General features: G+C 37.1%; 1 protein-coding gene across 1 annotated transcript; it reads left to right on the top strand.

The window, feature by feature from the left end:
- Window positions 1-3650: 3650 nt before the first annotated feature.
- ANXA10 (annexin A10) lies at window positions 3651-19084 on the top strand (the record flags this gene model as incomplete). Its single annotated transcript, XM_080634633.1, has 11 exons — window positions 3651-3723; window positions 6147-6241; window positions 10211-10324; window positions 11610-11700; window positions 12293-12372; window positions 13814-13867; window positions 13994-14087; window positions 15394-15489; window positions 16226-16284; window positions 18088-18210; window positions 19016-19084. Exons 1-11 carry the CDS (start codon window positions 3684-3686, stop codon window positions 19082-19084), a joined length of 915 nt encoding a protein of 304 aa, XP_080490759.1. The 5' UTR covers window positions 3651-3683.
- Between the last annotated feature and the right edge of the window lie 384 nt (window positions 19085-19468).

Below are 19468 nucleotides of genomic sequence, written 5' to 3'. Positions count from 1 at the left end.
GAGACACACAAGTATTGATTCCCCTCATGCTGGTCTGGCTAACTCAAGGAGACATTCACACCCTTTTAATAAACTCAGGTATAAACATTCACACCACCACTTCATCCACTCAAATCTTGATAGCTGTTTATCTAAAACAAAGGCCACCCTCAGTCCCCTTTGTGTTGAGACAAAATCAGCTTTCCTCACAACAGCTGTGGTCAGTCATATCCTGCATTACTCCTGGAGCTTCACAGGCACACTGCCCTTACCCAGCTCCTCTGAGCCTTGTTCCATTACAGGAGTTTATTGGTCAGCCACAGCTGACTTCAGGGGAAATGAATGAAGTGAAGTAGCAGTACGTGTAACTATGCTCAGGTGTTCAATCAACCCTAAAAATGACCTGCTTCCAAACAAGGCAGTAGGAATCCTCTAATCAAAGATAATGGAAAGGAACAACCTATTCCCATGTAGCTGCTTGCTCCCTGATCAAAATTCAATCTGTTGTAATTTCATTCAGTTACCAAATGCCTCTACTGCTCTGCTCCCTCAGTTTGTGCAGTGATGAACCCCGCTGCTATGAATGCATTTCCTAGACATGCAAACCCTGTACAATTTTGGGGGAAACATGATTTTGCACCCTGGGCCATACATCCTGGAAGCAGAGCCCCAGCTTTCCCAAGGTGACTGCTATTTTGATGTATTTCCTTGTTTTCCTGAGGAATGTCAAACAAGAATGTTGTGATCACAGATGCTTCTAAAATGACAAGACTGTAACAAATCTTTGCAAAAAAAATTCCTGCCACAACCTCTAAGTTTAATCTCTCAGTACAGGAGATTATTGTAAGCATTCAGTCTTGCTCCACAACTTAAAATTACACCATCTCTTTCATGCTTTTGCTCTCCTCATAAAACTACACCAAAGGGCACTAGAGCAGTCACTTGCTCAGAAAATCAACCTCTTGGTTTGCGCATTGCTTTTGCAGCAATTTTTTCCTTCTTGCCTGCTGTGTAGCAACCTGTCACCACAGGACAGTAGTGCCACCTGCTGCCATGGCCCTAAGGCCCTGTCCTCTGTGACAGGTGTATAGATCGTCCACCCCGGATTTCCTTCAGACGGGCACAGACAGTACTGCAGCATCCAAGAATCAATTCCTGTCTCCACTGAACTGTCTACCAGTAAATCTCCTTGGCTTTTCTTTCCACAGTAAATATCACACAGCACTCTTAAATTATTTGCTAGTGGACATAGAAAAAAAAGGCTACAACACACAGCGAGTGGTAGGCTATCACTCTGTAATCACACTGAACTCACACCAGCAATGGCTGTGACAGGTTCAGAGAGCACTTACATGGAATGCCAGATAAGCTTCTGCTTTCTACCTTTTGTTTAAAGTGCAGGCTCAAAGTCTTTGAATCTCATATCTGTTACTTTCATCCACATGCATCCTACTATTCTTTATTATTATTCCCATCAAAATGTCTTCTGTTTTGGCAACCTTAACATAATATTTGATAATGTGTTGGGTTTTTAGTTGTTTTGTTTTTCCTCTCAAGACTGATGAGCATTTTTGTCTCAGATACTTTGGGGAGCATGAGTAAGAAAGCCAAATTTATTTTTTTTCCTAGCTCAGAACACATATCAATATATATTTTTGATTCTGCATTCTAACAGTTTCTTCTAGCACTTCTTTCCACAGGCATTTTGTTTATTAGTAAGCTTTGAGCTGGTTTGTCCAGTTCACCAGGCACATAACTCAAGCATTTCTATCTCCTGAGCTGTAGAGAGTGATGACTGAATAACGTCAAATAATTCTAAGAACAGCATTATTTGACATGCTAACACGGGGGAGGAAATGGAGCCCCACATACCACATAGCCAAACAGCACTGCAACTCTGTACGGTTGCAAATGGCATGTGCCTAGGAAAATTCTGGTGAGCAAGATCTGAAGAAGTACGTCTACTGTAACTACAATGTCATGAGGATACAAACTCAGTTTCTGAGGCTAGTATCTGCAGAGCCCTACCCTAGAGAAACACTAAGTGACAAGTGAAGCCCAGGCTACAGAGACAATTCCCATGCTGACAAAGGAGGATGGGATGGCGTATACATCTTAAGGATGAGTCTGCAATTCATTTTAGATACGACAACACATACCAACCTATAAAAATTGGCATGGTCTCATTGTCTTCTCTATGGCCAGTATTTATCTCCATATCTCCAAAAGATTATTTTTTTTCCTGATTGTTTTAATGAGTAAAAGGGCACTATTCATTTTATGTTCAGTTGTAAAAGTAGGTCCTTGTATTTAAATAATAAGTAAACGGCAGGAGAAAATTTCTCTACTAGTGAGTACTTTCTTCCTTTTGTAAAAGCATGTTGCCTTGTTAGTACTTTTTAAAGCAACTTCTTTAAAAATCTTAAATTTCTGACCATACGTTCTTTTCCTCACTTAGCCACTGACAATTTGTTGCCCTTGCCTTGGCTTGGAGGGTCTAATGTAATGATCATATTAAGAAATTATGTTTTCATTCTAATCTAAAATACTGACTTCTTGCTTGGTGCTTTTTAATTCCTGTGCTAAAATTGCAAGCCAGAGAAGCCTTGATTAGAGGCCATCACGAAACCTGTACGTGTATGTCATTACTACAGAAGGCATAACATATAAAAGGCTTTGAAGTGTATGTAAAGTGAGCAAACAAATTAATTAGTGTAACTATTTTAAGTCCTTATTCTAGGAGGTATTAAAGACATAAAATACATAACTTGTATTTATAAAACATATCCCATTTTTCCTTGAAATGTACATGTCAACAGCGTCATTTTAATCATGTACTGACTGAGACAAGGAGTCATTATAAAAGATAATCTTTATACTTGGTGCATCTGGAAAAGCAGGAAGAACCCTGAAAGGAACTAATGAGGTTAACCAGGGGACAATATGAAGTGACTTTCAACCTCAGTTATTTTCTTCTGTATAAGTACGGGCCTGTGATTCTATTCAAATGAATACATCAGTTCTGTTTATTATTCACAGATTTCTTAAAAATGAAATAAAGAATCACTGAGAATGAACTGACTGTAATTTAATGAGTTACAAAGCCACTAGAAAAAGAGCGCTGCCTTCTACATGGAATATCAGAAAGCTACTTGACATTTTGCAGTAACATCATTTATTTAAAAAAACACCATATTACACAGAGACTATGTATTATATATGCATTTAAAAATCACCTATATATTTAATTCATCATTTTCTCACTGCTCCTTTCAAATTAGAAATACCATGAGAAATAGATATTGAAGACTATCAGGGAAATCATGGATCAGCTTTGAACGATAAAATAAGATTTTCAGAAAAAGGTTGGAAGAGAGGTACAAAAACGTGATTACATTTTAATGCAAAAAAGTTATTTAGCATTAGTTTATTTTTTTTTTCAGGCCTAACTCATGCTAGGGGTGACTTCTTCAAATATCATCTGTTTTCCCAGGACTTACTGCAAGTTTAGGTTCTGTTTCATAAATTCAAAACTTTCTGCATCCTGTTCCCCATGAAGCAAGGTCAATTTAATGTTATGATTGTTGGTTTTCAATAGAATCATATATGAAGTGTTACAGATGTAGATCACCTTAGTTAAAGGCTGCTTTCTCCTTTAGCTGACACAAGGAACCATTTTTCCTGCTCCAAATTTTAATCCTGTTATGGATGCCCAGTTGCTAGGAGGAGCCCTACAGGGAATCAGTGAGTATCATGACTAATCCTAACACTTTTGTTGTTGTTGTTGGGGGGATGCGGGTGTTAGAAAGTTCTCAGAAAGTAAAAAGCATTAGACAAAATAAAAGTTCATAAAATTAAAAATGTCACCAAATATCTGTTGATTCTTCAAGGTCACAATAAGACACTGATGATGTCCAAACAAGTAACATATTTGCATTTACAGAAACTAAGAGGTGATTGAGATTAATCTAAAATCTGTACCAACACTTACAGTAATGAATGCTTTGCTTGAGAAAATAAGAAAAAGAAAACAGAATTCTGTGTTATATCACTACAGTGAAGGCCAAAAAAGGAAAGGTTTGTAATTGTAACTTCAAGAATTAATTATTACCAGGGACTATTAAGTCTTTTAATCAGTCATCAAGAAATAAAAATAAATGGAGTAGAAAGTTACAGTATTATATTTCACTCAGGAGTAATTTTTGCTTTCAGTCTATGTATCAAGAAAAAAAAAAGTGTTCATCAAAAGCATTGTTCTCTTTTTAGATCTTTGAGTTTTCCTGTTGAACATTGTTGGTATTGCTGAGGGTCAGAATATTGATTTCCTTTTTTTTACTACCTGAAACATTTTCCTCACATTAAAATTGGTTTCTGCATCAGAATTTTTATATCCCTTGGGCTTTTCACAAGGTTGTACAGCATCAAATCTTGCACTCTGTTTTCAGTTTCTTTAATGGAAATGTAAGGACTCAGACTTAAAGTCAAATGAAGCACAATGAGAATTATTGATCAAGGGGAATATGAAGTATCTTTCCGATTAAGTTGGCTACAGATGAAAAGTTTTAAACAATTTGCTAAACTTCAAACAGTACTTTTAATGCCATGCCGCTTATACGACAATGCAGAAATGATTGTCTTCATTTAATACTGTAAATACATGTGTGTTAACCTCACTTTTCATTTACCTAACAAAGTCTGTGGAACAAAGCTATAATTTAAAGGACCCCTGGCAAAATCAGAAGTTCAGCCTCAGAGAAGTTTAAGTCTCTATAGCCTTTAGAGGAACTGACAACCTGACCCTGAATCTTCCACATGACATTCATTCTTGTGAGAATGTTCAGTCACATACTGTCCCACTGACACCACTGGTACTACACAAAAGAATAAAGTTATTTAGGTTTTTAAACTTTTCCTGAATTATTCTTGTCTTTTACTGTAGAGATGATATAGACTGTACAGATTCCTAGTGATCATTCTTTTCTAAAAAATGTAGTAAGAAAGCCTTTGTACGGTTGCAGCAATACTTCCATTTTGTGAGTCTGACGGAAATGAATCAGACTGATGTTAAATCAGTCTTACTAAAAAGCTGATGTAATTGTGGCTAGATGATCCAGAAGAAAGAGAAGTCAACCTGCTGCATAATGAGCAAATAGAAACTTCCTCTGCCAGCTTAAAAAAATATATATATTCAATGTCCAATTACATTTGTGTCAAAATTAAGCCTGTCAGTTATAGATCATATAATAAAATCTGCCTAAAGAAGCTGTAATAGGAACAGAATGTGTATCTGTAACACATATATATATATGCCTATATAACAATGAGTGAGAAACTTGAGAGTTTGCTCTACTCCATTCAGATGCTAGCTGATTCCCATGCTTTCCAGCCTAATTCATCTCTGCTGCAAATATGATAAAGTCAATTGATTTATACCTGGAGATACATTTATGCTGGATTTCATTAAAATACTCAGGCATCTGAAATTTTCAAGAGCCAACTTTTGGGATGAAAGAAACTTTTTAAGTTATACAATGGTTTTCAGAGTATGTTCTTTTTCATAAGCAGTAAATACTAATTCATTATAGAAGTTTCGCAGTATTCTCTAGCCATCAAGCAAAAGATCATAGGTAACCTTCAATAATATGCCCTTGGAAATGGGTGAAAATATTTTATTTTTAAAAAACTTCATAACTTATACAGTTCCTTTGAAAATATGTATCTTTCAGTTTTTCAAATGGTCTGACCATAATTTTTCATCCCCATAAGAGATCCCTAATCCTGAAATGACAATTTATTCAATATCAATAAGGCATACAAGTATGACTTCCCAGGCTCAGCCACAAACTCTGCTAATGTGCCCTGTTCTGAATAGATGAAAGCCTCTACCTGTTTTATTGATGCTTTCAAATCCATTGAGCTTCAGAGAGATGGTGATACATCTGATAATAACAGGCTACTTCACTTTTTGCTAGTATTACACCACCAAATGAAAGGTATATAAGCACTGTAAATATCACTGATGTTAGTAAATACCAGCAGGATATTAATCCATTTATCTGTTTTTTCAAGAAATAACTTTAATTTTCTTGAACAAAACATGAATAATCACAAATTAAGTATGTAACAACACTGTTGATTTAAGAGTATGTTTTGTGCTTCCTTTACAGGTTGTGAAAAAGATGTGCTGATTGATATCCTCACGCAGCGCTGCAATTCACAGCGACTTATGATTGCTGAGGCATACAGAGACATGTACGGCAGGGTATGACACAGTGCTTTGTACTTTCATTACTTCTGTCTCTCCTGTATCCAATGCAGCTGCTCAGCCCTTCTCTCAGGTCAATCACTGGAATCAAAAGCCTGTCAGGCAGCTGGCTGGCACCAACAAACTGGCACACAACTTTGCTCATGTAACTACTGATACCTCTGAAAGTTTCATATTGTCATTTATATAACAGCAGAAGTACATCTCCATTCACAAAGTCAAATAAAGGGGCATGAACAGTTCCTAGTTCATTCTCCTCCTTTACTGACTAAAGCAGAATTTCTGGACAGACTTATTTCTTTGTCTACGTGATTTTGGGGGGTTCTGCATTACTTCTTATAGTTTTCTGGAATACACAGTAAAGTAGTATTGCATTTGGGTTGAAACACCAAAGAGAAACACCATACCAGCAATTACAAGTAGTTGTATCTGACGCACTGGTTTATATTCTCATCTCAAGCACCAACATTCTCAGACCTCATACCATGTAATTCCATTCATACTCTAAGCACAATATTCCTCTGAGCTGCTTAATGTTAAATTTACAAATCTCTGACAGGTGTTTCAAAAAATTTAGAATCATAGAATGGTCAGGACTGGAAAGGACCTTACGATCTAGTTCCAACGCCCCTGCCATGGGCAGGGACACCTCACACTAGACCATGTCAACCAAGGCTCTGTCCAACCTGGCCTTCAACACTGCCAGAGATTTACCATTTCTTCAGGCAGCCTGTTTCAGTGCCTCATCACCCTCACAGTAAAGAACTTCTTCCTTATATCTAACTTCTCCTGTTTCAGTTTAAACTCGTTACCCCTTGTCCTGTCACTACAGTCCCTGATGAAAAGTCCCTCTCTGGCATCCTTGTAGGCCCCCTTCAGATACTGGAAGGCTGCTAGGCAGTCTCCACGCAGCCTTCTCTTCTCCAGGCTGAACAGCCCCAACTTTCTCAGCCTCTCTTCATATGGGAGGTGCTTCAGTCCCCTGATCATCCTCACCGCCCTCCTCTGGACTTGTTCCAACAGTTCCATGTCCTTTTTATGTTGAGGACACCAGAACTGCACACAATACTCCAAGTGAGGTCTCACGAGAGCAGAGTAGAGAAGCAGGATCACCTCCTTCGACCTGCTGGTCACACTCCTTTTGATGCAGCCCAGGATACAGTTGGATTTCTGGGCTGCGAGCGCACACTGAAGCCGGCTCATATTCATTTTCTCATTGACCAACACCTCCAAGTCCTTCTCCACAGGGCTGCTCTGAATCTCTTCTCTGCCCAACCTGTAGCTGTGCCTGGGATTGCTTCGATGCAGGTGTAGGACCTTGCACTTGGCATGGTTAAACTTCATCAGGTTGGCATCAGCCCACCTCACAAGCGTGTCGAGGTCCCTCTGGATGGCATCCCTTCCCTCCGGCGTATCAACCGAACCACACAGCTTGGTGTCATCGGTAGACTTGCTGAGGGCACACTCAATCCCACTGTCCATGTCACCAACAAAGATGTCACCAACTGACCACTGAGGGACACCAGTTACTACTGGTCAATTAATAAGTATTGAGCCATTGACCACAACTCTTTGCGTGAGGCCATCCTGGCCAGACTCAATTCTAACTGGGCCTTAGCTTTCCTGACCTGATCCCTCGGTTTCCAGACAATGTCCCTGTATTCTTCCCAGCTTGTCTGTCCTCGCTTCCACCTTCCACAAGCTTCTTTCAAGACATAAAAAGACAGCTTTAAAAAAAAAAAAAAAGAACCAAAAGAAAAACACCAAAACAAAATTACCCATATTTGCTATATATAAAAACATACACAGAGACAGCTATCCTCATTCTATTTTAGATCTACTATTGCTAACTAAATGAATTTGGGAAAGTTAAAATGCCTGCATTTTCCTCAGTTACCTCAGCTATATAAAGACAAAATAAGTATATAAGGACAAAAATAACAGCAACACCTTTTGTAAAATCCCTGTGAAATCTAGCGATGAAAAGTGCTGTATCGGAAAGGCAAAGAAAAAAACTCTGATTAAATTGACCAGACATGCCCTTCCCCTCACAGAAGACAGCCAAAATTAAAAAAAAAAAAATCCAACTTTTTTCTTCTCCTCAAGACTGAAAAACTAATGGCTCACTGGAAAATGCTTTGAAGGTCAGTGTACAGTTGCCATTGAATCCATCAGCATGAGTGAGGACAGTGAGTTTGCAGAAACACTACCATGTAGCCATCAGCCTTAGAGTTAACTAGAAATGGATCATTCACAAACCCCACAGTAACTGCTGATGTGGTAGCGTGTTACACCATTTGTCTGTTCACCAATAGAACAGTGTATTTTCTTTTTTGGATAGCTGAGCAGTTTTCAAGGATGGAATGTGTCTTGCCCTGAATTGCTGCAGTTTACACTTCAGAAGACACTTCAGCACACACTGGTGATAGCATTTCACTGGCTGTAATCCATTATTACAGGACATACTGCATTGGGCAAATGTGCCATTTGGCAGTCTCAGCTTATGAGTGGCAAACTCTGCACAACAGAGAAGACACAGCTAGGCAGTAACAATTTTAGCCTTTTCAGTTTCATCTACAGTAAACCTGTCAGTCCAATCCTCCACCCTCTTAATTTCAATTCAGTCTGCTCAATATGGTTGCTACCGTTCTCATTCATTTGACAAATGTAAAGCATGACATGTCAGAAGCAGAACTGGACTTAAGATTTCTTCTTATAATTAGCCTTTCAGGCCCTCTACGGCAGAGATGATTAGGAATTGTTACTAATGACAACCTAGTTGTCTTTTCTTATTTTTCAGTATTTCCCTTAGTTCTGATTGCAGAAGTAATTTTTAACTATTACTAATCCATTTTCCCACAGGCATCTAGTCAGAAGTAAAGTCTTAATGAATTAATTTCTATTTCATGTGTGATTTAGTGGCTGTCAAACGCATCCAATGTGCTTTCACTGAAGACTGTGTATGTTTCTTCATCATAAATTCAATTTTTAATGTGTATAAGTCTCCATGCATTGCTGCTGTAGCTACTAATTTAATTATATTCAGATATATATCAAAACCAACTTACAGGCTTGAAAAAGCTGCAGCTCTAAAACCAATAGTTTCTATCATGGGAACTGTTTTTGGTACTCCTTTAAGTTCAGACTTAGGTCAGAAAATATCTGACAGCTGCCTAGTACCATATGCAAGACACATAAAAAAAATGACTGCACAAGTATCCTCTTAATCAGAAACTGTAACAGTGTAACAAACAAGCTCTGGCATTTGCACTGTTTTGAAGTATGCTATTGGGAAAGGGGAGAGTGAGGAGGAAACTCCCATCCATTACTCAGGTACCTGGCAAGCAAGTACTGAGACACATGTGAAGGAAGAAGAGGGTTACTTTTTATTAATTCAGCATCTGTCAAAAGTTGTGAATTCGCTTTGAGTGTAATATACACACAAACTGGAGCACATAACCAGTAATCCAAAGCAGGTATTTTTATGTATTAGAAGCAATGTGGATGATTTAAATTATTCACATAGTAGGTAACACTGAAAAAGGCACAAGAAACTGTCTGTGTTCATGGGATTTGAATTCCAAAGGTGCTTTGCTCCCACAGATTCACACAGGGAATCTGCCAAGGGAGCTTCAGATGCTTTGCAGTGGTATTCAAGTTGATGAGCCTTTAAGTAGTAGTAGCACTTAAAGCCCTGAATTTTCTTCTGTCTTCTAATGAACCAAAAATCAACAATCCTGTGTGGTCTGCTGGCTTGTGTATCTATTGTCATCTCATCCATACTATTAGAAGAAGCAGGTACTATTTAAAAAAATATCTTTCCTACTTAATTTTAGCCAGAATTAATCTTCAATAGTTCATCTTTATTCATTTGCAAAGAAAATCAGAAATACATTTTTAAAGTTGTCCTAATCAAGCGTGACTACTGAAATAATTCTGTCTATGCCTTTTCTTTTTATTTTCAAGGATCTGATAACAGACCTAAAGGAGAATCTGTCTCATCACTTGAAAGAAGTCATGGTTGGCTTGATGTATCCACCTGCCTCCTATGATGCCCACGAGCTCTGGCATGCCTTGAAGGTACCTGTCAAAATCAGCATTTCTTAAGAGTCTCAATCACTAATTACAGTACTGAACATGTTAAATTGATTTTTTTTACATTCAAACTGTTGATAAACAGCTGGAAGTTAATATACTGGATAGTGTACTACTACATAGTACTGTAGGTCATCAGAAATACAGTGCTATATAAAGTTTATTCATCAGTATGCTAAAACCATCATCAATAATACCCTTGTCATGTAATAAATACAACCCATTTAATACCCATGGTAAACTCAATAACTGAAGAAATATTTATACAGGGAAAAGGCCCTGATCCCGCAAGCATGTATGTATGTCACAAACAAAATTAATTGGAGAAACACCAAAAAAGAAAAAACAAGTTTTTTTCTTGTCCTTCAGACAGTTAAACCAATGCATTTTTTAGAACTACTGCTTCATTTTTAATTGTGGTTGGCATTAAAGAATTGTGAAATACCACTGGTAGCACTGCAGGCATGATTTTTATTAAAACTATTGACAAGATTGCTGAAGGTATATTTTTTCTAAATGTAGCTCAAAGTTAAATTTTCTTAACTTTCTGTCTTGACCTGGATTTATACAGCCAAAGTAAAAAACACGCCATGTGTTTCTCCAGGCTCAGGCTCAATGTCATGTTCTCCCCATTATCCTAAATGCAGAATACTCACCAACACCACACCTGTGCGTATTAGAAGCAGCATATCTTGTTTCAATTCAAGTTTAGAAAATTAACTCAAATTTTGTGGGAAAATACAGTGATTTGCAGCTCTGCATACATGACCATAATGCTTACCTTAAATAACAAGTTCTGCAGTAGACATTAGAGTCCATTAATATTCCTAAATAAATAAAAAATACAATTAAAAAAAAAAAAATAATCAAAACGTAATAGTTGTGCTCATATCTACTTCAGATTGCCTGAACACTTGCTTGCTGGGGATATATGCTCAATCTTTGCATCTGATTTCTTTCAAATTCTTACTAAAGCTCTAAAATTCTGCCCATTATGTTTCTGTCAACACCAGTCTTGCTTCATTCCCCTCTTGTTAATGTACATACTACAATTCAGATCAAGTAGGAACATATTTGAAATACAGGGCTCTATTACTCATCTGAAGTAATTTTCTATTTAAACAGGTAGACTATGCAAAAGTACACTCTGCTTTGCTCCAACAGAAACTGCTTTTCATTCTTTTGTTACTTCTGATAAGCACAGTACTGCTTTCTTCTAAAAGCTGTGGTTTCTACTAACAACTTTTCATACTTAATTCTTTCCACACAGGGAGTAGACACAGAAGAAAAATGCCTAATTGATATATTAGCCTCAAGAACAAATATGGAGATCTTCCAGATGAAAGAAGCCTACTTAATGCGTAAAGTGTCTTACAAGTGCAAAGTAGTAGTTTGTGTTCTCCCCAAGTATTAGCACACTTGAAGGAACAGAACTACAAAAATGACTCCTCAATACTAACTTGTTCCCTTCCCCCTATAACTATATTCAAAAGGCTGGAGCAGAATGTTTTAATTTGAAAATACACCACAGTATTTTGAGATGCATTGCTGCCTATGACATTTAAAATACCCTGAAGACACATTTGGGGCTTTTCAGAGACTTCTGCATACTTTATTCAAAAAAAGTACAGTAGCTGTTTTCCTTCCAAAAGTCCTTACTCAGGCTGGATGCTCCACTCACCTGCCTTGATGAGCCATTTGAGTATCCTGTCACCACACAGCACCCGTGGGTGGAGAGGTGAGGCAGAGCACAGGCTAAGGCCCCCCAGCAGGCAGAAGCACCTGGCAGGGCCCAGACAGACCTAGCTCCATGTAGAACCTGCTTTGGGTTACTGTGGAACAATCACCACAGAAAATGGACAAGTATTTGCACCCCATTTATTTTTCCTTTGTTTGTGCTATTCAGAATATGTTCATTTGTGATTCAGATTATGTTTTTTTGGTTTACCCTAGAATATAATAATGATCTTCAACAAGATATCGATTCTGAGACTTCAGGCCACTTCAGAGATACACTCATGAACCTTGCTCAGGTACTGTAAGAACAAGTAGTATACTTGCATTTCTAAAAAATTCATAAAAACTTTTTATAATATTTAAGAAGTCTTAAATTTTAAGGTGACTGTGGTTACAGCTAGTTCAACAGGGCTACACTTTTGAACAAAAGAGAGCGTAAAGCAAAAGAAGAAGAGAACTTGAATCCTTCATCTACTTTGACTTTTGCTTTCAGATGGAGGCAAAGGTCAACAGACTATTTTATTGAGTAAGACCCTGGATATTCAACTACTGGCCCTCTGCTCAACCTGTCTCATCTCAAAAGGAGTCTGTGTGCATGTACAAATGAGCTTTTCATTTTCAAAGATCTCTTTTCTCCATTGCTAGGATATACAGTTCATAATCCAGTCTAGGCATTATGTAAAAAAAGAGATATATCCACATTTGACTATGAAAGAAAGCATTAAATAGTTCTCTGTTTAAAACACTATGTTCTTCGTGCTACTGCATATGCTAAATCACAATACTTTTGCACGCAGGCAAATTATAACTATCAACACACCAACTTTGGCAGTTACCAACTTGGAGTTTTATATTACAATGTTGGTCACCTTTGTGAGTTCCCATTCTCACTATAGTCACTGTGCTCATTATATTAAAAGTCCTTTTTTAAACAAAAGTAACAAATAATGACAAAAAAGACTGCCAGGAGATAACAGCATACACAAGGTATAGCATAATATATATGCTGTACGTACGTCAATACAGCATATATAAGACATATCTATTTTTATATATGTGTGTCTGCGGAAAACATTCTTAGTAAGATCTGAAATAGCAGCAGACTTCACTGACATACAGAGATAAAGAGCAAATGTTTCAAATGTAGAAGCTATAAACAGGAAGTATTTTTTTCTAATGGTGGATTTTTTTTCCCCCTAATAATGAAAATTTATCCCTGCTTAAACCTGGAGAGCTACAGGTTAAGCAATCTCACTTCTCATCTATATTAAATGAACGAGACACATTTTACTCATCAAAAGAACAAATGTAAAATAAATTATCTGGGACTACATTATTAGCCCTCATTTTCTTAAAGCACAAATATTGATAAAGAGGTCTGAGGGAACATTGATAAGAAATAATCAGTGAATGGCAAATGTTACTCTTACCCTTGTCTGCCCCTCATAGTTACATATTACAGTAAGCAATATAACATCAACAATACTGGAAATGATGATGGGATGTGGGTGGTAAAGTAAAAGCTCACTTAAAATGGGACTAAAAAAAGGGATAGGCTTACCTACTTCCTCCATTTCTTCTACTCACATGACCACGGGTCATTCCAGAGTTCCTCTTCTTGGAGGAAGTGAAGATACAACATGACAACTTGAAGGTATTTTCTACAGTTGCAAATTCAACCACTGAATACACTGATCCAGTCTAAAAGCCCATATGTGTATCTTTTCTTCCCCCCAGGGAACAAGGATGGAAGGTTACACAGATCCTTCTACAGCTGCTCAGGATGCAATGGTAAACATGTGCTCCTCTCAAAAATAACAAAAAAATAAAAAAAAAAAATAAAAATTATGAATGTTGAAAAGTGAATTAGGACTTGCTTAAAATCTTCTACATTTTTTCCTTTTTCTGATACATTAGATTCTATGGGAAGCATGTCAGCGAAAAACAGGCGAACATAAAAACATGCTGCAAATGATTCTCTGCAACAAGAGCTACCAGCAGTTGTGGATGGGTAATCCAGCAGTTTAGCTGTTTGAACAAAAGAGTGGAAAAGAAAAATCTCACTTTCCAGTAAAACCATGGTTTACACACCAAGAAGCTCAGTGTGCAGCAGGGTATTAGCCTGAAACCTAAGTGCGAACTGCTGGAGTTCTCAAACTCCCACTGATACTAATGGGATTTTGGAAGTAATGCAAAATTTTGAAACTTAGCCTGATGACTACAGACATCTGTAGATAGGACAGACATTGGGATGCCCAGTAACAGAGAGAAGAATGCATGAACAAAGAAAAGCATACACTATGCCTGCACTGAGCTGACACACAGCAGGATGAGGCAGATTTTTCTTAATTATGTTCTTCATAAGTAACTCTGTTATGAGGGAAAACACCTTGGGAGAAGCAGCTGGAGTATGTTCAACAAATGTTTGTATGTGAAAACACATTACTGTGTCATAGCTTTTCCCTGGAAGTTTCAAAGAAGTTTTTGATGGGAGCACTTCAGGGTCCACATCTGCTCTCTTGTAACAAACATACACACAGAAACAGAAGAATAATGGAACATTTTTATTTAAAATAAGTACTCAGACATAATTACAGATTGCAAGAAATTTATGTGAGATCATCCAGATCTTCCACTGTAGAAAAGAAACCTGTTGTATCTGGTGGGTGGAAAAAAGTCTTTTGCTCTGCAGGGGAAAAATAGTCTGTTTATCACTACGCATCCAGATCTATTTCTTATGTCAACTTCTAACAGCAGCTTAGAACTACTTTGCTGTCATGTATCAACAACTTAATTCTTCTATCATGATCTGCTCTCTTTTTGCAACAGTGATTTGAGGGCTCTGCATGCAATACAATCCTTCGTAAGTTTTCTAGTAAACAGCGAGTTGAAAATTTTCCCCCTTTCCTAAATGAGAAAGCAAGCCCTGTGTATTTGTGTGTCTGGATACCTGCATTATGCCAATTTTAGCCAACCTGAGCAAGGAAGTTGTCTTAATGACATGACATTCTTACTGGTTTCGTAAACAGAGGTTGCTAGATAGAGAATTTATTAAAGCTCACAGTGAAACAGAGGCTTTGGCATGCATTCATTGTATACTGGAGAACCCAGAGAAAGAATGTCCTGGAAGGCAGGTTGCAGGCTGTTCATTCAGATTGCCTCACCTGGGGAATATAAGCCTAACAAAAAACTGAGAATAAACAAGTGGAAAAAAATAACTCCATTGTTATAGTACTGGGGGTAAGAAGGAAAACAAAGGCAAGCTGATCATTACTAATAAACTAGAATAAAGGAAGTTGGTTTTTTTTCCCCCCAAGTTTTCCAGGAGTTCCAAAGTATCTCTGGGCAAGACATCGTAGATGCCATTAATGAATGCTATGATGGATACTTTCAAGAATTACTGGTTGCAATAGGTAACGTAAAAATATTATTTTCCACCAGCAGTAATCTCTTAAAATCTAGTATGGTATCTCTGATGTATTAAACGTTGGTTTTTTTTCTGATCTTTTTATTCACTTTACTCTCCTATATTGTGTAACTGGATTTCCAGAGATCATTAGAAAGGAATACGTGAACTACTTTTCCATGTTTGTGTAAATCTAAAACCATATATGTGCAGCACTAGCTTCAGACCGAGCAGAACTGGTATCTGTTATCTGATTACAAATTCTGGGTGATTGATTATAACTGCATAACCAACTGAATCTACACATTAAATACCTGGCAAAGTTTTCAGGACTTCAGTGGTATATAAAAAAGTTCCAAGCTTTATGTGCCTTTGTTTTCCATTTATAGAATAATGATAATATTTCTACAAAGACGCCATGTGAGTATATTCACTGATACTTAGTAAGTCCCTTGATGCAACAGCAATGGGCTCCCACCCAAAATAAATACCAGAGTTTTAAAATTACAAAAGTAGTTATGTTCGTGAAGACAGGTAAATGCTTTTAAGCTGAGTCATGGACAACACTACCCAGTTTTCTACTGACTATTATTAATGAACTAGAATAAAGCAAGATTTTCTTTTTCCCCAAGTTTTCCAGGAATTACAAAATATCTCTGGACAAGACATCATAGATGCCCAAAGCAAACAGAAATTGTTTTATAATAATCTTAAGTTTACTTGTTGCAACTCTTCTCTCCTAGTTCTCTGTATTCGTGACAAGCCTTCCTACTTTGCTTATAGGCTTCATAATGCAATTCATGTAAGTAGTCTTTCTTCTTCACCTATCACACAAATTCACTTCCCTATCCTTATGTCTGGTTGATTATTCTTAAGAACTTACAAATCAGACCAATTAATCTTTAAGGTGTGATTGTGTGTTTTAAAACTACTGGTGCACACATAAATTTCAAAGCACCAGTGCCTAAGCAACAGTTAGGATGTAACAGTAACAATAAAATTTTAAATATTTATATTCCTTAAAAAAGTATCTGCCTGGTAACTTTGTCCTCTTTTTTATTTTTTACATGAAAACCTTTCTTTTCTATGGATTATCTCTTCCCCTGCTGTGCAGAACTCAATGTGCACTTTTCTTACTATGCAATTTTTGTCTCTAGTTTTCAAAAGCATCACTAAATATCAAATCATAAATTAATGTTACATATACAAAATTGGTCATACTTTCTTTTGGGACTCAACGTATATATGCAGGTTCTTTTTGTGTGTACATGCTAACATACTAAAACAAATGAGAGAGAAGAAGAAAAGTGGGTGAATGCAAAGAAACACCTACAAATTCTTCTTACTAATGGCCACTGAAGACATTTTCTTTTTCTTGGCTTTTTTTTCTTTTTATTCACTAGTGAAAATAATGAGGCATTATGTTATGTAAAATTAAAGTATACTCTGTGAAGGCTAATCTTTTAAGTGTATAGGCCATAATGGTTTATAAGACAGATTTAATATAGCCATCAAGCATGTACTGAATTCTCTATATATAGCTTTTTAACACATCTCGTTTTTTTTTTTTTTTTTTTTTTTTTGAGAGAAAGATTTCAGAATCAATGGCTGTTGATAAAACTACAATTTAGCTTTAAACGATCCAAACTGTTCGTCAGTTGCCCAAACCTTAAATCTGTTCTTATGACTTTCATTGTCACTAGATGTCCCCATTCTCCACAGTTACAATATGAAAACTTATTTGGACACAGTTAATATAAAACGTAGCTGAATACAAGCCATGTAAATTCTAAATCAATGGTTTAAAATCTCTGCATTCACATTTGGCAGCAGTTGCAGGTAGATTACTGGCTTCAGTATAGTTTGAATGGACTACAAAACGACAGTCACAACAGCTGCCTAGAAACTGAGTACCTAAGACTACCGACAACAGTTCACCAGGTGTTTCTATTCGAAAGTTTCAGTTAGTATCACAGAATCATAGAATAGTTAGGGTTGGAAAGGACCTTGAGATCATCTAGTTCCAACCCCCCTGCCATGGACAGGGACGCTTCACACTAAACCATGCCACCCAAGGCCTCATCCAACCTGGCCTTCAACACCGCCAAGGATGGAGCATTCACAGCTTCCCTGGGCAACCCATTCCAGTGCCTCACCACCCTCTCAGTAAAGAATTTCTTCCTTATATCCAATCTAAACTTCCCCTGTTTAAGTTTTTACCTGTTACCCCTTGTCCTGTCACTACAGTCCCTGATGAATAGTCCATCCCCAGCACCCCTGTAGGCCCCCTTCAGATACTGGAAGGCTGCTATGAGGTCTCCACGCAGCCTTCTCTTCTCCAGGCTGAACAGCCCCAACTTTCTCAGTTCACGGTTAAAACATGATATGTGGTTAATCTCTGTTATCCAGTAACATGAATTATATTATTTGAGCATGTGAAAACTCTGTAGGATAAAACTTTTGAATGCTTAGACGCTTTCTTGGATCTCTTTATGGATAGCCTAACTAACTGGCTTACGTATTAGCTATTAATATGAGCATATACAAATAGGCAAACACATATTGTCCAACTGCCAAGTATGCTCTCATCTTCTTTTCTTTCTAGGATTTTGGGTTTCACAATAAAACAGTTATAAGGATTCTTATTGCCAGGAGTGAGATTGACCTGATGACCATACGACAGCGATACAAAGAGAGATACGGGAAATCACTCTTTCATGACATTAAAGTAAGTTTTTACACACTTCTGCGTATATTCAGCAATGGCACCACACAGACTGTGCCAAGCCCTACCACAAAAATACAGAGGGTTAATCTCCCTTCAATCACTCAGTTTTCAAAAAAAAAAATTTTAAAAAAAAGAGCAATGTGTAAAAACAATAGTATATCTTCTCAGTGCCTGAGGCTGACTTCAGTCAGGGAACAGTGAACTCTCAACTCACTCTCATTCTGTGTGATTTTGACTCTCCCCTATAGTAAGAGGAGAATATAAACAGGGTAGGAGAATATATGGTGAGGAGTAGTTTGCATTAATAATTTCTGCACTACTTGGTATCACCTTCCTTCACACAGTCTGGGAAAGTTTGGCTGATATCACTTTTGTGCAAAACTGAGATAAAAATCTGCATGTACATAGTCTCAATCTTTAGAATTATTCCTCTTGTACTCTTGCTATGACACTGTTTAATTGTACAAAAATGACCCTTGCTAAGACACTTTACCTTTTTTATGTTGCTATAATCCAACTGTAAGCGTGAAGTAACTCTAAGAAATTGCCTGTGATTTTTTGGTATTGAACTTGAGAAGCGTTAAACAGATTTGCTCCTACTTTTCAGAGGCAGAATGCCTCTAGGTGGCCAAGCAGACAAAGCCCAAGGTATGCGAAATTAAAACAATCTTAGCTTGGAATTCTTAGGAAAACAGTGCAGTATTTTACAAAACCTCATATCATCAGTCTAGTCCTTACCACACACCAAGAGAAAGAAAATTAAGAAAACATACAGTTACAGAAATGTTCCTCTTTTTTCTTGCAGCATTTTGCTTCAGGGCATTATGAGAGTGCTTTACTTGCCATCTGTGCTGGTGATGCTGAAGATTACTAAAGAAGATGAACTTTGAAGACTGTATAAATCTATTCTAAATAGAAACTGAAGCTATACATAATACACTAACTGTAAGAGATCCCTATTGTTTCTAAAAAATGAGAACAGAGTAGTTCTGATTTTTTTAAACAGAAAAATCACTGCTATACATTTGCTAATATTAGATCTTTCTTGAGACAGGAAAAAATTTTGGCAGGAACATGATTCTTATCTCTGGTTCTAATGAACATTTCTGTTTCTATGATTAATGTAAATTAACGAAGCAAGTAGTAAAATAACTGCATGTAAGTGTATGTTTATCATTTAGTCTCACAACTTCCCAAACTTTACATGACAATAGTCTCTGGAAGAACCTACTCACTTTCACACTGGAGAGAAGAAAAG

This window comes from Psittacula echo, assembly GCF_963264785.1.
Source record: "Psittacula echo genome assembly, chromosome: 1".
In the NCBI taxonomy this organism is placed as follows: domain Eukaryota; kingdom Metazoa; phylum Chordata; class Aves; order Psittaciformes; family Psittacidae; genus Psittacula; species Psittacula echo.
This window is presented reverse-complemented; position numbering and strand designations above follow the sequence as displayed.